The sequence below is a fragment of the Haliaeetus leucocephalus genome, unplaced genomic scaffold, assembly GCF_000737465.1.
Source record: "Haliaeetus leucocephalus isolate CR32 unplaced genomic scaffold, Haliaeetus_leucocephalus-4.0 Scaffold730, whole genome shotgun sequence".
Lineage (NCBI taxonomy): Eukaryota > Metazoa > Chordata > Aves > Accipitriformes > Accipitridae > Haliaeetus > Haliaeetus leucocephalus.
In genome coordinates, this window is record NW_010973166.1 from 1,321,732 (window position 1) to 1,343,092 (window position 21,361).

Here is a 21,361-nt window from a genome sequence, read left to right on the forward strand (position 1 = left end):
TCTTAAGCTTTTTTTTTTGTTGGGGTCCAAAAAATTTCTGCTGAAGGCATCTAGACCACTTATTTGCAAAACTCTCGGCATCGCTTCTGTTGAGCCAATTCTGTTTTAAGTGTTGTTTACTGCATAATATTTTTTTTCCTTAAATACATTTGAAACTTACTCCTTATGGTCCACAAGACCCTGCCTTAATTATATATTAAGATGCTCTTTCAGATGTATTAAATAGCTAACACCAAGTGTAACGTTGTTAATCCTTTCAAAGAACATGGCATCTGAGCAAAATGACATTTAAAACTTGACAAAGAATTAGATTGGTATATTGTCATCAGCAACCTTGCCCTGAGCTACAAAAAAGCTGGATGACCTTAGGGGGATTTTCCATCTCTCATGTCTATGATTTACAATCTTATCGCTCAGCTCTAAATGATGTATTAGAAGTCATTAATTTTAGAATATTTTTATGTAATTACTGCACATTAAGGGCCTCACAGTCAAATGTAATATACTGGTCCCACAGCTGATCATTCAGTCTGCTGAAAAGCATAGCACAAAGTAATATGCTGCTCATTTCTCCCTACTAGGCAAGAGCCTAGGACTGTGACTTCTGCTGAGTGGTTCCACCCATGAGAATAAAACTACCAGAACAGGCTCGTTACACTTAAGAAATAGACAAAATGCATATAATCACAGATCTGACTATACTGACCCTTGGAGCACTAATTTAGCCAACTATCTCCTTGATGACTTGCCAGTGTCTGGGATTGCTGAGGACAAGCAAGATTGCTGGGAAAGCAAGCTGCCTTTTCTTTTTTTTTTTGTGAAAGGATGTGGTGTGGGACTTGGCTTGGCCTGATCTTGTTTCTCTTGTATCAATTTCCAAAGCTTTCTTCATCTAAGAAACATCAGGGGGATGGGTGGCTCATTGTGCAATCCTGGATAACAAAGACTGTGTGGAGTGGTAAAAGCTAACTGTAGCGAGGCTGTGAGTTTCCTTGGAAGAGAGCATGCACGTTTTTGGTCCTCTTGATTGCAATATTAGTTGTGTGGACAGTAATTCCCACGGCAGTAGCTTATGACTATGGCAGAACCTTTTGGTGGAGAGGGGACAATAATACAATTATCAGAATCCACCCTGGCACGTAATCGTGGACATTAAGACCCCTCGGGGGGAATGGAGTACGATATCACAGGTCGGCCTGGCAGTTTTAATGAGGTGGTGAATAAAGAGCACGTTGGATAAACACAGGCAGGAGGCTCCTTAGATAGTCTGCATCTTGATCTCCTGCCCTGTGCTGCTCAGTAGTCTTGCAGCCTCATCCCCTCCAGCCATATTTGTCTTAGGATTTTTGTTGGGGCAAGGTACCGCTTTAAAAGGTTAACACAAATGTTTATGAATGAATTGCTCATGGCAAATGTAAGGGCTGAGCAAGTCCAAGGGCCGCTGTGGAACGTGTCAGCATTACCAATAGTTGCAGCTGAAGCATCTGTAAATGAATTTTCTTGTACTACCTGCATTCAACCCAAGCACTAGGGTGGGCATCTCACACTTAACACTTGTTAACACCATAGCTAATATTTGCTGTAAACTACAACAGCAAGTGAAAGAGACTGACTGAAGATGACCCAGCAATGACCCACTTGTGGATGAGAACTTTGGTTATACTCTGGGTTATCTGGTTGACATCTAACGCCCTAGGTGGCGGCACTTCAGCCTGAAGTGAGTGCAGGAGCTTCTTTAGCATAAAAGGAGGTTAGTGAAATATATACTTCACATTCATAACCCTTTCTGAAACCTCCACCTAATTGTATTGCATGTGATACCAGATTCACTCCTGACACCACAACACAAGGTATTGGTCTCGCTTTCCACTGTTAAACTATGTGTCAGAATCCCTTTTTTAAGCCTGTTTGTGTATCAGATGGAACAATCACTGTTGGCCAGAAATACAACATGGTGATACAAACTTTAAGAGGGACTCAGCTATATCAAATCAAGTTTGCCTTGCCTTGGGTGTTACTTCTGCATGCACTGAAGAGCATCTTCCTCTGTGTGGAGGAAGGGCGTCAAGAGTAAGACAGCATGTATTTTGCTATCTGAATACTAGACACCCTGGCTGAGTGCTGAGGAAGTTCCTTCCCATCCCACGTTGCTACGTGCACGAGGCTTCAGTCATGTTGCAGACAGTTCAGGGTTAGCACTTGCAATGCAAACAGGTGACAGACAGGCACTTTCTTACCTAGTGCATCGTGAAGATACTTCTGCCCTACCAACTTCAGGTATTCCTCAATAGCTTTGGTAGCAAGTGTGTTCTCCCTGAAGATCAAGACATCATGCTCCCCACAACGATCTACCTCAGACATCACCAAATCCGTCAAGAAGTCCTGAAGAAAAAGGTCAAGTGGCAAGAGGTTATTTTAACCAGACTCAGTCATGCCGGGCTAACTGCAGAAGCCGAGAAGGAAGGATAAACAGAGGATCCAGAGGATTATTGAAATAATTGCTCAGCTTGGGACAAGGGATGCAGATGCTACATGTAGTATGGGCAAAGGAAATAGCTAAGGCTCCTCTTGGGTTTATTATACTTATAAAATGATATAGATCACAAATTATAAAGGGAGAAGCAAAAGTCTCTCAAAGAAAACCTTTACAGCCAAGCTTGTGTTTCAGATCCTGAACAGAAACCCTCACCAGTTTATCAGTGGCTTTGTCTGCTGAAGGAAACTGTGATATTATATTTATCTTTTAATACTGAATATTGCATACAAACTTGGATTTAAAAATCCAAAATGGAAGTTAGGCACAAGCACTTACAGCTTGGTGAAATTTAAATACAAAGAATGGCTTATATAAATTAAATTCACAAACCAAAAGTGGTTCAGGATTTGGGAAAAAAGTTAACATACTTGCTGTGGATCTATATGGCTTAACTTGAACTGTATTCAAATGCCCAGGCAGGAACTATCAGCAAGTCTTGATACAGTGAGTAACCACTTGATATAGGGTCTAATTCTACAGTAATACTTATTTCCTGAAGTGATAACTTTATGTGAGTCAAGGACACTCAGCATTTCACAAGAAATACTTGGTATTTTGCAAGATCCAATTTCAGCCACTGTAAAGTTCTCCAGGAGAGGAAGCATATTTCTCCGTTTTTTTGTTTTTTTTTTTAAACTGTTCCAAAAAAAAAGAACGCCCAAAAACCAAAACACCACCCTGAATTAGGGCTGAGTGATAACTGTGACTTGCTGGTTCTGCTGCAAACAGCATCCTCCTCCAAACAGTACAGAGTGCTGTAGTAAGGTTTTATAACCCCATTAACTATAGAAGCCATAACGCACTACTAGCATATGAATATAAAATATGCGGAACAAATTATATATGATAAATATAGATCAAAAATACATTTAGTACTCTTGGTTTTCAATCCACTACTGCTGTTTCTCTTCAGCAAAATCTGAGAGAATTATTTTCACCTGGTGCAAACTGGGAACATCCAGCTGCATCACCACCAACAAAGTGTGAACTGGAAACGTACCCTCTTTGCAGCTTTAGGTTACGGCAGCCTAAGCTGCTCAATGCTTCCAGTAAACGGAGGTTCAAACGTTCAGGTACTAGGAAGGCAAACTCATAACAATAATTTATCTACCTGTTGCAGCTAGCACTGCAGGAATCCAGACCCTGCTTTCCAGCAGGATTTCAACACAAGCCTACAGGAGCTACCCCAGCTACCAGCTTCTCTTGGTCAGACAAACAGCTTGGTAAGGAATGAGTTCCTATCACACACTGTCACAGAGCACCAGCCTTTCAGAGACGTATGTCAAGGGGAGGACAGTAGAAAGTGGCGTATGATTACGCAAACACAGAAGGACCTTTTTGGAGCAGGTAAATTAGGCTGTCCCTTGGATGTTACTTACGGCCATCCTTCTACATCTCCAACCCTCTAACTTGTGTTTGGTCGTGCTTAACTTACTCAAGCTGGCATTACTGGAAGAAGCTGGCTGCAGCCTGGCACTACTCACACACCCACTTGGCAGGCAGCATCCAGATAAATCAATGCTTGTTAATGCCTCTCAGAATTTCCCAAGACCTACAGGATATTCTCCTACAATCTATTCCAAGAAATTGAGGCTCACTCCAATTTCTGCCTCACAGAGAACCATCAGTGTGCACCCAGAAGTCCTAATAACATCCTTGGGGCAGGCAGGATCACCTGTAGAGATTCATCAAATGGCTCTTCAAATGCTGACCAAGTCAATGTTACCATTGATTAGCTGACTTAGCACTGAATCATCAATGGCACCCTGCCGCTCATTGTATCAGACACTTATTTATAGAAGTAATTCTCCAGTTTACTAATCTATTGCTTACTTATTTTTTATCCTGTATCATGATTTTAGAAATACAGAAAAGGTTCCTGAACACTCAAGTGCAGGCCTTAACTTTTCAGAAGAACATGAAGTTACGTAGTCCTCCTGCTTATACTTTGCACCCAGTGTCTTTAATCCTTGTATCAGCGCTTGTTGGTATCATGCCTATCTACATGCCTTCCCGGTAGACGCAATTGCCCAAATCTTTTCAAGTATTTTTGAGGCCCTTTTCTCAGCCTTACCCCATCAGGCACCTTCTGCTGCTGCTTCTGGACATGCCAGCCCAGGCTTCCTACTTTCTAGCTGAAAAGATACCACGTATCAGCAGCGAGAGGGAGTCCTTTTGATAGAAGCCGCCTGTTCTTACCTTAGCTCTCCCAGTGCTCTGAAGAATGTGCACCAAAGCACAGGCCATCTCTTCCTTATTCCTTACGCTGATCACAGGTTCCAGCACAGAGCACAGCATAGTGTAGTTGCTGGTAACAAACTCTGCAAATTCTTTGTATTGCTCCATGGGCAAGATGGTGATGGTCTGATAACGGGACTTTATCCGAATTGAAGGTCCCCCCGATTTCCCTTTGTTGGGTGTGGGCGTGCTGACTGGGTACCATTTTTCCACAAACTGGCGACCGGTTACAGTGGCCATGGGAATGTTGACCAGGCCTACATAATTGTTCTTGTCCTTTTTCTTCTTCTTCTCCACATCCTTGTAGATGTGAACTGTGATGCTGTGAAGAGGTGGGAGACCGTAGAACTCAAAGTGCTCTCCCCAGAAAATGTTATCTGCTTTTGTTTTGCTAGTGGTGCGGGCAAAAAGAGTGTCATCAAGGCACAGCTCACAGAAGTATTTCTTCTTGGGGGCCAGGTCCTTTGCCTCAATGATCCAGAGACGGAGTACATTTTCAGCTCGACGGCAGTTGTCCTGTGCAGAAGAAAGCTCTGAATCAGCTTTGATTCAAAATCCCTAAAAATTTAGTATTCTGTCTTCTAAAGCAGCAGTGAAGGGCTGCCTTTTGTGTCCAAGGTAAGGACAGAGTCAGAATTCAGAATCAGATTCTCTGATCTTCAGAGAATCAGAATCTCTAGAAAATCAGACATTTTCTAAAATAGAAGAAAAGGGCTGTCTTTTGTATGTCAAAGGTGGGGACTAGAACATTTTTCTTCTCAAAAAGCTGTACTTGAAATGGGTTAGAAAACAAACACTCTGCACAGGAGCCCCTCAAAAGCTGCTAGACTGGTGTGGCACGCTGCATTGTTTACTCTTGTGAATAACTCCAAGAGCACTGTTAGGCTGTCCCTCGAAGGTGGTATGCCAACTATGGAGGTGACATGCGATATTTCCAGCTGATCAGTAACTTGACTCCCCTTCTCAGTCTGGTTCAAATTCTGGGCTTTTTTTTGTTGGTTCCCCCCATCCCCCAAACTGTGCCCCCACAGTAAAACGTGAAACCTATGAAGCCATGTCCCATTCTTCTGAGGTGCACGGTATCAGAAATCCAGTGTGAAACATGATAAGCAGGCACTGGGGCAGGGATCAGGAAGCATGCCGACATGTATTTGTTCATTAAAGGTTTGACCTACTGCACTCACTAGAATAGTACACAGCAGCTTTTGATAACACTGATGAGCAGACTTCTCCCCAGACTAAATTAATTGAGGATCCATCTGTGGGAAGCCCTGGTACGCTGGACTAAAATCCAATCATACCACCTCCATTCCCCTGCTAATCTTATTTCCACGGTTTCTATTACCTTATTCGGCTGTACTGTTCTGCGTAGGTTTTCCATCCACTTGTCCCTCTCTGCTGCAGAGGAACAACTGAAACATTTACTGCCACTGGAGTAGGTTACCTGGAACATAAAAACAACAGGCTGAGTCCAGGCAAGCCTAGGAGACATGTAAGAGGCTGCAAAAAGCAAGGAAGAAGATAAGCAATGCTTAAGCAACAAAGTAAACACAAAAAAGGCAGGAAAACAATATGGGACCCTAGAAGGCAGACAGGTTAAAAGGGCCACAAAATGTAGAGAGGAAAAAAAAAAGTCAGTTCAAATTAATAAAAAACTAAAGAAACATATGAGGAGCACCAGAGGCTCCTCTTAAACACTTTTAAACAAAGCTTTAATCAACCAGTTAATTTATTTTTTTTAAAACACTTAATTGATCCATAGCAATTAAATGCTTGCAGTTTTCCCCGTTAAGTCCTAGAGGCAGATGATTTGGTTACTAACAGCGTAAAGACAAACAGAACTAACAATGTATTAAAATAAGGCAAAACACACTGGAAATGGTGTTTTCAGTAAATAAAAAATATTTCCAAGACTCCAATATATACAGCAACACTCTAAAACAAACCAAAGGAGTTGTGCTCTGATCCGGCCCTGACACGATGCCATACACAACTCTGCTTCATGCAGGACGGAACCACCTCGGTTTCTTTCACTTTTACGTGGCCTGACAAGCTTCATTTACTCTTTCCATTCATTTGTGCATACAATTAAAAAGCAGTTTGAGGCAACAGCCTCAGAGCTAAGTTGTTGCCAGTTTTTTCACTCAACTCCCAAACCTAAGCAAGCTGGAAAGTGCTTCCAACCAGAAGAATGAGACTGACGCGAACAGGAACAGTTCCTGGATACATCCCGAGGGAGATGGGCCCCATACGCTGGTTTTCTGCCAGAGCAGTTTTCCAGGTTGTAAACAGATCTTTGTTCCAGAAGTTTAGACACATCTGACTAATCCTGCTGAAGACAGACTGTCACCCGTCCCTGCCATGACAGATGATGATGGCCTTAGATGCATGTAAATAGCACACATGAATACGCTGTTGGTCCTGCAAGGTAAGGACTGTGCTCACACAAACAGCCTGTTCGTGAAGCAAAGCTAGGAGCCACATAGTGCTGTGCTGCAGCCTGTGCTGAAAAAGCAAGAGGATCTTTGCATCCTGCTCCATGGTGCAACGGACACATCCGCAGTTACTGAAGATTCTCCTTCAGCAACTGGCAAACGGGCTGAGCTAATGGAAGGGGGCTCTGACTGGAAATCACATTTCTCAATTATGGTGTATTTTCTAAATTTAATTTTAGGTAAATTTGGAGAGGATGAATACACAGCTTATGAACAATAGTATGTTTCAACCATACGTTTGCATGCAAACTACAAATGCTTAGATATTTATCAAATTAAAGAGATTTTTCAATTAGAAGACACAGTAATTGAAAAAGATTTCTCCCATTGAGTGAGTGATGCCATTAGCCTCAAGGACTTTAAAATCACATGCTGGTTAGATGGCCCCCACCCAAACCTCAGGATAGCAGCAGCTGCTGATTTGATCTCAAATTACAAAGTCACAGAACAGCATACTGCAAGGGTTCAAACCAACTGACAGCATATAATCGGCTGTGTGCTTGGAGAGCGTTCTTTACCTCAAAGCAGAAGTCTTGTCCAAGGATGCTGCTGTGAAGTGGTTTGACAAAGACTTTTTCTTCTGACCCAAGATCCAGGGCCTCCACGGCGCTGCCTGGGCTCAGTAAAGACTCATGGGAACGGGACTCTTTCAGCTTTGGCAATCCACGAGACCTGTAGGTGAACAAGGGGGAAAGGAAACTTTATTTTTTCTCACAATTACCAAAAGAGAGTTGGCAAGATCCCAGAGAAAGCTGCAACTTGTTGGTGTTTATTCAGAACAACTTCGACAATTAGTCTGTAAACCTTATGAAAATAACATTAGCCCAGTAATCCCAGACTCCTAAGGAAATATCCACCTACACAAGCCTAGGAAGTCCATTCCCACTGATCTAGAAATTGTAGCTGCTAAGCCATCAGTGAAAGAACAACAGCAAAACAAGAAGTTCAGAACTTAACTGCTGAAATTTAAAGAAAACCCATAGATAGGTTTGGATATATTACTGAAAATATTTACAACTATCTGGATCACTAGATAAATGTTGTGTATTAACAGCAAAAAGCACACCAATCTCTAAATCTCTAAATCAATGCAGAATGATAGCTACTGTCATTAGAGCAGATGACCCCCCCAATACACTTGATTTTTCTTAATATACAAGGCTTTTATACTGAAGTCAAATATGCAAATTATTTCCCACTTCACAATGCTCAAATCAGTTACCTACATTTAAATTTTGCATTTTCTTCTTCAGCTGCTTCTTCCAGTTTTAACAGTTTCCAATTTTTTTGATACCTCCATTCTCTTCTAACTTCCCCTCACTAACACGTACTGCTTCTCTTTTTCAGTTGACTGTCCTGTAAATCCCTGAGCTCTACCAGAGCTGGCACCTCCCAAATTCTCAGTACCTTTTTATCAAGGCAGTCTTCTCTTTGCCCCCACCAGTTCCTGAATACTTCTCAAAGACATATCTCTCCCTCCACTATGCTGTAGCTTTTTGCAAACAACAGCAACATTATAAAATGTGCTCTAACACTTTCTGAATTCTCCCAATTTGATTTAATGCAACATATGTGCATAGCAGGGAGCTCTGCTGTCAAACAGCACTATAAAACGTGCTCAATTTATAGGTGACAGTGGTTTCACCTGTGCTTCTAACTCTAAACTGACACCTGGACTACAAGCTTCTGCAATGAAATCATATGATACTTTAGGCACAACTAGCATTTCTGCTTCAAAAGGTAAACACTATGTGCACACGCATCTTATTTTTCCTCTAGCTGGAACTCAGTCAAAGCCTTCACAGACGACCAACAAGGAGGAAGAGCACAGAGTCACAGCTTAGCAGAAAAGGAGTTGTTTACCTGGCAGGTCTAGATTTTGTTAAGATACTGAAGCTTGTGCTGGTCCCTATGTCTGTTCAGTGATCCATGAAAGTACGTCCATAAATATGGCTGCACATCCAGCAAGTGTGACTGAGCACAAAGAACAGATGTGAAAGTAGAAAGGCATCAGTTGTCTACACATTACGCAGACAAAAGCAATGCTCTGAAACTATGCTTCCTCACCTGTGTTTGTCCTCACAGTATTTCCTTTTATTCAATTCCCAGTAGCAAGGCTCAGTATCAAATGGAAAATGTTTAAAAAATGTATTTATGGAAGAGTGAAAAGCACAGCTAACTCTAACAGCTTCCTTAATTTTGAAAAATAAATAATTTCTATTTACTTCCCTCTCATATCTTATACAAAGAAATCCTCATATTTTGTAACCTTAGCAAAATCAAATTCCTCCTACCCTTGAGCAATTCTATGGCAAAACAGAGAGGGGGAAAAAAAAAAACCCCAACCCCCAAAACACTTGGAAAAGGTATCTTCAGTACTTCTAAGGCTGCTTAACAAAAACTTGGGTATCACGAAATATACATGTAAAGCAACAAGCAGAGTTCATCTGACTGCTCGTTTGTACAAAATGAAACGCTGAAGGTATTCTAGTAGATTCATGTACGATAAGATTTATTAAACAGTAAGGGAGAACTTTGTTCCCATTTAATATATTGAATGACCTAAGTGCAGGCAGCAAAAACCTTTCATCAGAGGGATATTACAAAGACACTGATTTCAAATGCAAAACAGCAGCACTGGTACAAATGCGTTGGCTGCCCTGTGCATGCTTTGTTATAACAGGTTACAGCAGCAGCTGAACCAACGCAAACCTAAAACCTCAGCCATGTATAATTGAACGCTTGCTGCAGTTAAGGTAGGGCAAGTCTAAAATAAACACACCACAATAAACCACTTTAATATCATCTCTGCAAAATCCTCTCTAATTTCTCCTCCCAAGAAAGCACTGCTGAGGTCACTTGGCTTCCATCCCTGTCCCAAACTCTCAGCAATTCCAGTCCTAACAAAATACTTCGGTGCATGATGCAGGGGAGCTGGCTGAGAGCCTCCAGCCAAGTCCTGCCTTAGCTCCTTGTCAGAGAAGGAAAGCATGGAGTGGTCACAAAGAGGGAGAAGAGGAGGGAAAGAAAAATAATTACCAAATAAAGGAGAAAGAAAAATAGATTTTACAAATCCCAGTTAAGTGGAGGCTGCACTTGGAGTAAGACAAATCAAGCACACCTACATGAAACAATTGTACAACCACTTAGCAGTGCATCCCCAAATCATAGCGGTGCCACATGTCACAGCCCTTCCTTTCAAACTTCGTTCTCTGGGCTACATCTCAGACAATAAATCCTGCCGGGCGAGGAAGAAAGGCACAAAAATCCAGGAGGAGTTCTTCCTCAGGCCTTAGGTTACAAATTTCAGACGAGCATCGTGCCAGGCAGATACGCTGAGGCAAGAAGAAAAGTCACAGCCGCACCAGTAAAGAAATCTCTCTTCTCGTCGGCTGTGCTCTCACCCGGCCCCGTGGGTGACACGAAGAGGCTCCTGGGTGTGTGTTGCCATGGTGCAGCCTCCTGTAAGGAGATTAGGGGGGGGCTGGCAGCCGGGAGAGGCAGCAAGCTCGGGGAGGCTGCTCTGCAGAGGTAGGAGAGGTGACCTTTCCAGAAAGAAAGAAGTGCTTCCTCTTCCTTTCCTACAACGAGTTTAATGAGACCTGGACAGTTAAAGACAGTGGGAGAGAGTGAGGCATCTTCCAAGAATGCCTCCCAACAGCCTCTGGGGACAGGGCAGGAAGAAAGGCAGGTACACACAGCAATTGTACTCCATGCCTCCACATCCCACCTTGCAAGTTAAATCTTTTAGTAGCATCTGTTCTGCTTCATTGCTCTTCTAACTAGTTAGCTTTGAACAGTTTGTTTTGTTGCAGATCAGCTGGAGCATGGATAGTTTTGTTGACTCAGGGTCCTGGGGCAGAGGAACATCTATCTGTTCGAGCAATCCCTTGAAGTTACCATATTTAACACAGCTCAAAAAACTGATTAAGTGGCTTAGAATTGGCACTTTATCTTCCATAAACACCACAGCAATGCTGTAAAGTTGCTGGTTAGATGCAACCACACACATTTACAAACACAAGTACATGCATTTATAAGCACTATGGTATATATTAGATATAACAGGTATAGGTATAATAGATCTGCAAAGCAAATCATTGACTTGTCCCTAAATAAGCAGCATCCCAATCAATACAGGCAATAATTATATAGCAATAATACTTCTCTGCTGCTTTAAAGCCTCATCTGATATGGTGAAGAAGGCTTTAAGTAACAATGAAAGAAAATAGCTTGCTGGCTTCCCTTTTGCACAGAGGCATAGTTAATTAACCAACCACTAACTTACTTCCCAATGTCCAGCAAAGGGGCTGGATTAACAGGGTCTCTCCTGTATTAGGTTGGAAGCTACTGGTAAAACGAGTGTTGCTTAAAGTCTCTGTTAAAAGAGGTAATCCCAGAGAAGCAGATTACTGTAAACAGGAAGATCGCACATGCAAAAGATGGGGGAAGGGTTGTTTGTACAAATCTGTTTCTGTTAAACAGCCCCATTAACAACACAAATCCTGTTTTAAATTACAATTAAACTCCAACGATCAGCTTTTTTTTCTGCACTGCTTTTTCTATCTGCTTCTGCATACAACAAAAAAATTGCAAAGGACAACATACAAGCTCAGAGCAAATAGTTACCAGCAGCATCAAACAATTCTCACATAGGTATTCTCCGTAATTTCTTTCCAATGGGAAAAGCAGGTGGAGAAGGAGCATGTCAGAGAACATTTTAAACTTCTCACCACTTTTCACATGTTTTGGAGTACTGGTCTTCAGAGCTGCATAATTTCCTTCTAAATCAGAGCCCAGCCAATGCCCCAAACCACTGACCTGGCAGCAGTGTGCGACTGCTGCTGAGAAAGACCTCTTCAACAACACCATCTTGCTGGCCCAACCCCAAGCTGACCCTCTGTCCTCGCAGACCATAATTCAGTAATTTTCCACTACAGGAAGGTCTCAGTTGTAAGCTGGGAACTAGAAAGCTCTGGCTTTCAGTGGTCGCCCATGGCACACACCAGCCTATTAACTGACTTCTATTATATTCTACCATCTATAAGGCATGTAGGATAAAGGGTTAAAATCCTAATTGCTCTGGTTATGAAGCTCTCCTGCTGATTTTGACCTATTTAAAAGCCAACCTACAAAGCACAAAAGACTTTCAATTACTGAGCTTACCAGAGAGAGCACTTGGAAAACAAGCCTGTGGACATCAATAATCCAAAAGATAAGAAATAAATGTATAGAAATGAACTACCGAGGACCAGAATCCCATAATCTGTTTCCTTTACCAAACTGGTGTGAAGGCAAAGAATTCTGAAAAGCATTTTTTGTTCAGCCTAAGCACCCGTCTAAACCCATGTCTCCACTGGTCTTACGCGAAACTGTACGTCTGCATGCTTCAAATAATTCCAGCACAATACCCATGTGTTTAGAGACAGTCCCCGAGATCAGAAAGTTGAATTCAATACTTAGCCACTCGCAAAGTCACAGGAGAGAGCTTGGACTGTAATGCAGTGAACTTTCTGCTCAGCGCTGCTATTCGAAATCCCAGCCCTGCTGTACTGGACCCTAATGTCGGCAACATCATCTGTAACACAGGTGCACTCTACCCGTGCTGCAGCATCAGGTTTCCCCGTGCAAGTGTTCATTTTGCAGGCACCACACCCCGCTTCGTTTTCCAACTGCCAATTAGCAGAACATCCTATTACTTGGTCAACAATTCTGCAAGTCTAACCAGTTTCATTATTAATATTTTTTTTTAAAACAGAAACTCAGGGTAACTTGCTTAGATGCAAGTTCTAGTCAGCTGCAATTAAACGTTGGCTTTTTCTGAGCATATTGCTTCAGCCTTCCATTGAGATTCTAGTCTTTCTTGCAAGGCCCTACCCAAAGCCTTATTGTTTGAATCCTGGATTTGCAAAGCCCTTCCCTGCCTACCTGCTCTCCCTACAGATCACAGCTTGTCTAACAGACACCTCATATGGTGCAGCCAAAGAGGCTGCTGAATTTCACAGGAGTAGCGTTCTCCTCACTCTACTGTAACTGTGGTCTCTGCTATTAACGTTTCAAATTCTTTTGTTTTGCTGGACCAGAGATGCTTAACCGATTCAGTTTCACTTCACTAAGTGATTTATAGGTGAATGCTATGTGGAGGAGTCCAGGGTTTACAGAAAAAGCATCAGCCATTAAGAAGTATGTTTTTATAAAGGGGTCAAGTGAGCTTGCAGGTGAGACAGAGCAGCCTAGCACCAAGGTTAAGGTTTGCGACAATAGGTTTAACACTGAGATCTTGTTCAGTTTTCACTGAAAAACAAACAACTGCATGAGGACTGAAAAAATTGGCTGAAAGAAATATGTTCACCAAAACAGGAGTGAGATGTCTCTCCGGAAACAAACCACTCCTCCCCTTTCCCCATACTCCAATATGCAGATAGAAACAGATACTCTGAATGAATACAAGCTCTGAGTGAGTCAAGCCTTAATAACGCATTGTGTAACACAGATTTTTATCCTTACATCTAAATCAGGATAAAAATCACCCACCTTTTTTTGAAAAACAGCATTAAATTAGAATGAACGAATATGAAAAACACAACAAGATTTGCTTCTATTATTGATATGGTCTGTGCTATTTTCATACTGCAAAGAAACCAGGAGGGAGGAGTGAGAACTTACCGAAAGTAGAAAAAGCTGTCGTTTGAGCAGCGATACCGTTTCACCATGAACCCCAGAGCCATGGCTACCCGCTTCCCTGCAACCTGCTGGAGCCCATTCTGAGCAAGCACACAACGGATCCTGCGCTCGTCTATGACTATCTGATAATGCCATAAAATGACTTTTAGTAAAGCAGGAGGATTCCCACGTGGCAGTAAATCCCAACAGGGCAAAACCCTCCCAGCTGTCTGCAGAGCTTTATTGCAGTCGCTGAGACCATATGCAGCCAGTCTCAACCATCTTCATTCCCTCACCACAAACAAAACTGAGGAGAAAACTGTCGGTCCACTTGGAAATACTCTCAAATTCCTGGCCGCAAACTGAAAATATTAATTTGGTCTCTCATTTCAAATGTAATTTTCCTTAAGTCTTTTCTCATGCTTTTTTAATATGTTTTATATATTACTGACACTGAGAAAATGTTAGAGACAAATGTGTGGGTTGAAGAGCTCAAAGAATGCAGTGGGAAGCAGGCTAGAAAAGCTGTGAAAGATGATATGGTAATATGGTGCCAGATAGCCTTACGGCAAGAGCTGTTGATAACCTGGTGAGATGCCATACTGGCCACATGTCTGAAGAGCTTCATTCACATCTGGCACGGGTCACAACCGAGCAGAGTCTAAGTGTTCTCACATTAATGCCTTGTAAAGACAAAACACAAGTTTTCAAGTACAACAGACCACCCAGCAAATGACCTGAACCTGGAGTAATAGAAGTGATGCGAATTACGGACTGAGAGGTTGTGGATTTCTACAGGACATCTGGATGGTGACCCACAGTGGGCTCGTTTCTGGAGGACCACTGCAGCTCTCTCCTCTCCCCATCCACTAACCCAGTCACACTGAAACAAAGTTAAAAGCCAGAAAAAGTAGGTTGGCCAATTGCTTTCTGCTGAAACAGAAAATCTGATTACGAAAAAATCTGCAACTTATCTCCATCACTCCTTCCTACAGCATTCCTGAATCCTTTCTATTTTAAATCAACTCTGAACAAACCGCATCCATCCTCTGTCACCATCTGGCATGGCATGCAGTGTTACAGTATCCCAAATCTTGATGTGCACCAGGATAACTAATCTTCCTTACTCCGGAATTTTATAGGTATTTATCTATAAACATCTTGTGTTTCTTAACAGGACCCAAACACCTCAAAAGCATGAGAAAGCAACATGAGAGCAGCCTCTATTTCCTTCTAATCCTTGCAGGATTCTAATTTATAAAGCTATAAAATACTTTCTTTGAAGGCAGGGCTCTTGTATCTGTCAGAGCAAGAAAAGGTAGATGCTATCAGTCAGCCTGGCCCTGAAAACCTGTATAACACCATGACATCACCTAGCATCACCTGCTTAAAATGGGAAAGGGCTGACTCACCCGGGTAGGACAGGAAAGTTTTTACTGCAACAGATCGAGACTCATACAGAAAGCAGGGAGAGCAGAAGGTGAGAGAATGGCAATTCCCTCTCATGAATTAAGAGTCAGCTGCTATGTGTTATCTTCTTTCAGGCAGAAACAGTTGTTGCTGATTTGTCCCATTGGAAAAAATCCCGAACAACAGCATAATTCTAAATACAAATCAATCTTCTTAGCCTCCTCTTTCCTCCCAGTATACTAATCTGTTCCTCATCTTCAGTGCTTCATTCCCACACAGTTTCTGAGTTGTTTTTCCTGCTGTTCTACCCACCAATTGCATTTTTCAGGCACCCTTAGATACAGAGTGAAACATATGGGAGGCAAGGGAGAAATTATTGGCAAGTTTCACTTCACAGTGGAACTGAATTTCTTTTATGGTTTTATTTATAAAATACCATTAGAAAAGTAATAGCTCTAACCATAAACTTTCAAAGTTGGTATATTCAGTTGGTGCACTGTCTGATTAGACCACAAATGCAAAGAGAATTCCATTAAACCTTCAATCTTTCCAACAAAAGGTAAGTACAAGGTTGAGCAGTGCTGTTACGCTTTCCTTCCAAAAAGAACTTGTCAGCAATATGTGACCGTCACCTGCAGCATGAAGCTTCAAACAGAGCTTGAGGTGAGGCTTATGCTTTTGAACAGCAATACCCATTTGTGCAAAGATTTATCTCCAAATAACTTAATCTCAGCTTGCTTTCCACATAGCTTGGCTGCTCTCAAATGATCGCCCTTGCCTCCAAACTGTTGCCCTCTGTCCACTTCAGCACACGTACTTCGGAAAGGAGGAAGATCACACGGACTGGTATAAAAAATGCTTTGTTCCATTAGTAGCAAACGATCGTACCAAGTCACAAAAACCCCCAAACACTGTCCCATCTCCTGCCCTACAGATTCAAGATGCATTGCTATAAGGCTAGTGTAGAAGGCCAAAGTAGGAGGGTGACTGGATGGAAAGGAAGGAGCGACCACCGGCTTTTGTCCCTGTCTATCATCCTGCACATCACTGGCTTTCTAGGGCTCTGTCCCCCAAACCTCTGCGTGGACTCTGCCACTGGAACTTCTCAGTTAATTTGCTCCTGAATCCTCCTTTTTAAATCCATGCCAAGGAGACTCAAGAGGACTGACAGAAGAGACCAGCTATGCCTAATGCCATCACTGCATGCAATGGATTTTATGCTTTGCAAGCCATCAGAGAAAATCCACATTTCATTCAAGTCTAGTTGACAATTTGTGCCCATACTGGAAGGGAGTAGAGGGGGGTCCGGTTTTAAAGAAAAGGCAGCTTCGCTGTGCATAATATGTCTTAAACCAAAGTTGTAGGATTAATTATAGCTAAATTTATTGGCTTTCCCAGAACGACAGCATTTCCCTTACACTGCAAAAGGAAGTATCATCAGTCCACATTCAGCATGAGTACCAAGTTAGGGAAAGAAACATATATTATTTACAGCAAAGAGCTTTTTGCATTACAAAACTTCAAGCAAAGCTGGTTACAAACAATGGTAAAAATAACAGGTGCTTTATCACATGGTGGCATTATTTAACATGCTTACGCTCACTGAGTTGCTTTTTATAGCCACGTTGCAACTCCCTGAAAACAGGGATTTATAACAAAACTTGACTCAAAACAGACTGGGTGGCCATTGCTATGACTATAGGAGCAACATCATCCACACCATTAGTCACATTTGGTAAGCAGCAGTCTTTTCTGTAACTCGTGAAGTTAACAAGACCTTTAACATCCGAAGCCTTGCTATCTCCATGATTTTATGGTGCTGCCTTTCAGATGGAGAAGATAGCACCACTGATTGAAGCAGCACAGCATGACAGATACAACTAATGAATTCAACTCAGCTAAAGGAGAAGGGAAAATGCACTAAACAATATAAAATCACAGAAGCCTGCCGTGGCCTTAAGTACAGGGCAACCTATTTTTCACTCAATCCAGTTCTCCTGCTGGGCTACGGTGGCATGTAACACAGAGTAATGTTTAATAAAAACAATCAAGAGACTTTACAAATAGTTAGGAAAAACCATGTGTGAGAGCTTTTGCTTGCCTCATGTACAATCCGTTCCCAGCCTGAATCACCAGCCAAAAACTAAAGAAGCAAGAATATACCAAATGGAGCACTAAGATGGTCAGAAGTCACCGAGTTTTCCAGTTTTCTGAAAAACAGACCGTCTGTTCATTGTAGTAACACTGCAGTAACTATACAATTGACTGACATTAGCAATGATTCTTAACGTGCCTGAACTGCACCACACATCTCTGGGCTTTGCAAATGCTAGCTGAACTGATCTGCTTGCACCAACACAATTCCTCATATTGGCCACTGCACTGACTTGTGGATAAGGATTGCATGCATCAAGCTAAGTTTCTCTAAAGCTGATCAATCCAATGGTTTTGTATCATGAAATTTAAAGCCTGCAGCTTATTTGAAACTGATGCAGAAAAAGGTATTTGAGTCCATGTGTTTAACCCGACCTTTTTGTCAGCTGTTAAGAGCAGTAAAGTTTTCAGTCCTGTGTCAGCAGTACACTGTATACTAAACAACTTCTAACATACTAGAGTCAGCCCCCAAAAGCACCCATCTGCCGGTTTAACAATAAATCCCCTTCCTTGCTCTCATTCTGTGCATGCTACATGTAGATTTTGCGACGTGCTTCTGGATGAGGAGAGATTGTTTTGGGAGATGCATTGAACCTTACCTGTCATCAGCATTGCGGAGAGATGGGAGACGGAAACTTGTGTTCCTGTCCAACTTTGACTGACTCTTTGTCCTCTTGATAGACCCTTTCAGACGTTTACTGAAGAAGCCCTAAAATGAGAAGTTGCAGAAGTGAAACACGGAAACTAATGCCAGTAATAAATCAATCAATGCACTGTCACTGAGTCCAAACTCAGCAGTGATTCCCACTGACAACGATTACAGAACATGCTTTATTGGGATTCCTCTGAGCAGGAAGAAAGGCAGGGCTAGATTGTCAATGACAGTTCCAGTATGTGATAGCTTCAAATTGCCATAATTAGCACTACTCACATTACAGGTGCACTTCAATGAATTCCAACTATTATACAAGAGACCCCAAATCCCACAATTACCATTTAATAAGGAGTAGTCTTAGATATCAGTATTTGTTCCTACCTCCCCTTTACATGCCATGTTTTTAATTCTTGGTCAGATTAAGAGTACAAGATGTCCTTTATTATGAGCTTCTATTGCACCCACAGTTGCACCTGGGTTTTCCTTTTTAATTTAGATATAGCACGTTAAGTCTTAGAATAATTTGTAATTTCAATAGTCTCACTAGCCAGAATTGAAAATTTCAAGAGATTTCACATACTAGTGACTTCAGATACCAGTTCTGGTATTGCTTTGAAGCAAAGCTCAACCCCAAAATCTACCTATGATCTAAAAATACTAAATCTTCAGGTAATCTGTCCTCTGAACTACAATTGTTCACCAAACAATCACTGACTAAAGACACATTAGTTGGAGGGAGCCTCTGGGGATCATCTAGCCAGCCTCCTGCTCGATGTGGGTGTACTGCCAACACTAGGTCGGTCTAACTCTGACTTTGTCTAGCTAAGTCTTGAAAACCTCTGGTGATGGAGATTTTACCGCCTCTCTGGGCAACTCAGTCCAGTGCTGCACTACCCTTCCAGTGAGAAAAATTTTCCTTGTGTTCAAAAAAAACCTCCCAAGCAGCAATCTGCAGCTGCTGCCTCATTATAGCATCTGCCACTATGGGGAAAAGTTTGGCTCTATCATCTTTGTAATTCCCCTCTCCATTGCAGTAAGCTGCCTTACATCACTCCTTAGCCTTTTTTTTGCCAGGTAAACAAGTCCTCAACCTCTCCTCATAGCTCTCTCCTTGTTGATACCATCAAGAGCTACTGCTGTGTTATCAGTAGTGAAACATGAGTACATCTGACCACTGATACACAAAGGGGCATGTGCATCTCTATGTGTGGGGAAATCACAGAAATATTTCAACAACTGCGAGTTTGATTTTCTCTTATAGCCCTTTAAATTACTTTGAGCATAATATGCATTTAAAATAAACCATATTGTGTCAAAATATTTCCAGGGCTTGCAGACATACATGCATACACATTCTTTGGCATGATCAAAGCAAATACAGAGATTCTTAATCCAGTAGGATTAAACAACATTTCACTGGCCGAATCTGTTCTGCTCCTTCACAGAACAGCTGCGCAGAGCCACCGTACCCTGTGCACTTACCAAACACATGTGAGTGAAACCATGTTTGTTAAAAATATTATAGACTGGTTATAGGTTGGTAGAATTTGCTCAAAGTGAATGTTCTTTTGGTGTGGATTGAACCAGCACATATACAGCCTTACTTTAGTTATGGTCTAGTGACAGTGATAGTCAACTGGGGCCAGCCCTGTCTTCCATCATCCATGTTTTGCTTGGATAGAAGTCGAGTACAGCTAATTTTGAACACATTCGCAAGGCAAGCCTCCACAAGCTGCATTTGGTACAGGTGACAGATGTTGCCCACAGCTGCCTCCTGTAATACAGAAATCAGCAAACTGGAGACAAACAAGGTCTCCTGTTCTTTCCTATGCAGAACACCTACAAAGCAAGAGTGTTTTATTGGCTCCAGGTGACTCAGCTAGGCTGAAGTATGTGACTCGTTCATCTCTCAGACTCATAAGAATTAGGCCATCACAACCAGAGATGAGTTTATCTGTAATCTTTTAGTCTGAAAAATCTCACATCTCTTTGACCTCTTCAGGAAGAAAATGAGGTTTATCTACGATTGGACAGGGTGCTACATAATTTCATCTAGGCTCCCTTTCCCACAAAAGGTTGGACCAGGTGATCTTTTGAGGTCCCTTCCAACCTGGGCTGCTCTACAGTATTCAAAGGAAAGGGCTATCACCCTCTTCTCATCAGTGGATGCCAAGTTAACTGTTGGAAAAGAAGTTACTTCCAAACAGCAAAGCCCGCATTTGGTCAGGTTCAAGACATACACTGCAAACATCTCTAAACCAATTTTCCCGTCTCATACTTGCCTTTATCTTCCCATACTTTCAGCGCTCCTTTTGAAACAAAATGTATCCTCTTCCCTTTAAACAAGCACACCCTTCAACCCCCCTCTCTACCTTTCCTCATTCTGTTATTCTTGGTCCCTTCACATTCAGTTTGTCCCTCTTCCTCCACACAATTCACTCCTGTATCCTAACCCTTCTTGAAACCACACAATTCCCCTCTCCGTACACACTGGTGGGTGGGTTGTCTCTCCTCGCACTTGTTCTCACTCTTTGTCTTTCGATGAATAACCAAGTGAGTCCTGCTCAGTTGTCAAGTGTAAAAAAAATCCCACCAAATCCACAGTTCCTCAGGTCCACACCCATGACATCTTCAGCAAATACAGCCAGATGGCCTGTCTCTTCTCTTCCATTGAGATTTGGATGGTGATTTATTACTGAAAACCTGATGCAGGCTGTAGGATCTTTCCAGCACATGCAGATCATCCTCTCCCAAATACTTTTGTAGGAAACAACCTGCTCACACACACCAGAGCCTGACACATGCCTGTCCATGGGCAGCACAGAGAAACTGGGATGCCCTGTGGGATGGTGCTGCAGGGGACAAAGGAAGAGGGAATCTGTTTTCTGCATCTGAAGGCAGTGCTACATTTAAGACTGCCCTTCAATTTCTGAGGCTTGCCAGCCAGCAGGCTCCTCAAGGGTGAAAGCTGCTATATTCCCCTGAAATAGGAAATAAAGTGGAAAAGAAAGGGCCTGATATCTAGATACTGCACCACCACCACCACCCCACCCCCCCACCCCCATCTACATAGTGTGCTGGGGAAAAAGGTACTTTCAAAATGGAAGAAGTGTTTTTAGCTGTGTGTGCTACTCAAACTCTACCCATGTTCCTGCACTTTTCTTGGTCCTGGTATTAAAGAAGTGCCTTCGAAAAAACCCCGTAATCAAT

The 21,361-nt window shown here is 42.2% G+C and overlaps 1 protein-coding gene across 1 annotated transcript in view; it reads right to left on the bottom strand.

Annotated features, from left to right (window-relative positions):
• Positions 1 to 21,361, bottom strand: part of RASAL2 (RAS protein activator like 2) — a 187,323-nt gene that overhangs the window by 19,579 nt on the left and 146,383 nt on the right. Inside the window, exons 6-10 of the mRNA XM_010580720.1 lie at positions 18,096 to 18,205; positions 7,788 to 7,941; positions 6,120 to 6,218; positions 4,736 to 5,290; positions 2,238 to 2,382 (exon numbers count right to left, since the gene is read on the bottom strand). Coding sequence (XP_010579022.1) covers positions 2,238 to 2,382; positions 4,736 to 5,290; positions 6,120 to 6,218; positions 7,788 to 7,941; positions 18,096 to 18,205 — 1,063 coding nt within the window. The remainder of the gene's footprint in view (positions 1 to 2,237; positions 2,383 to 4,735; positions 5,291 to 6,119; positions 6,219 to 7,787; positions 7,942 to 18,095; positions 18,206 to 21,361) is intronic.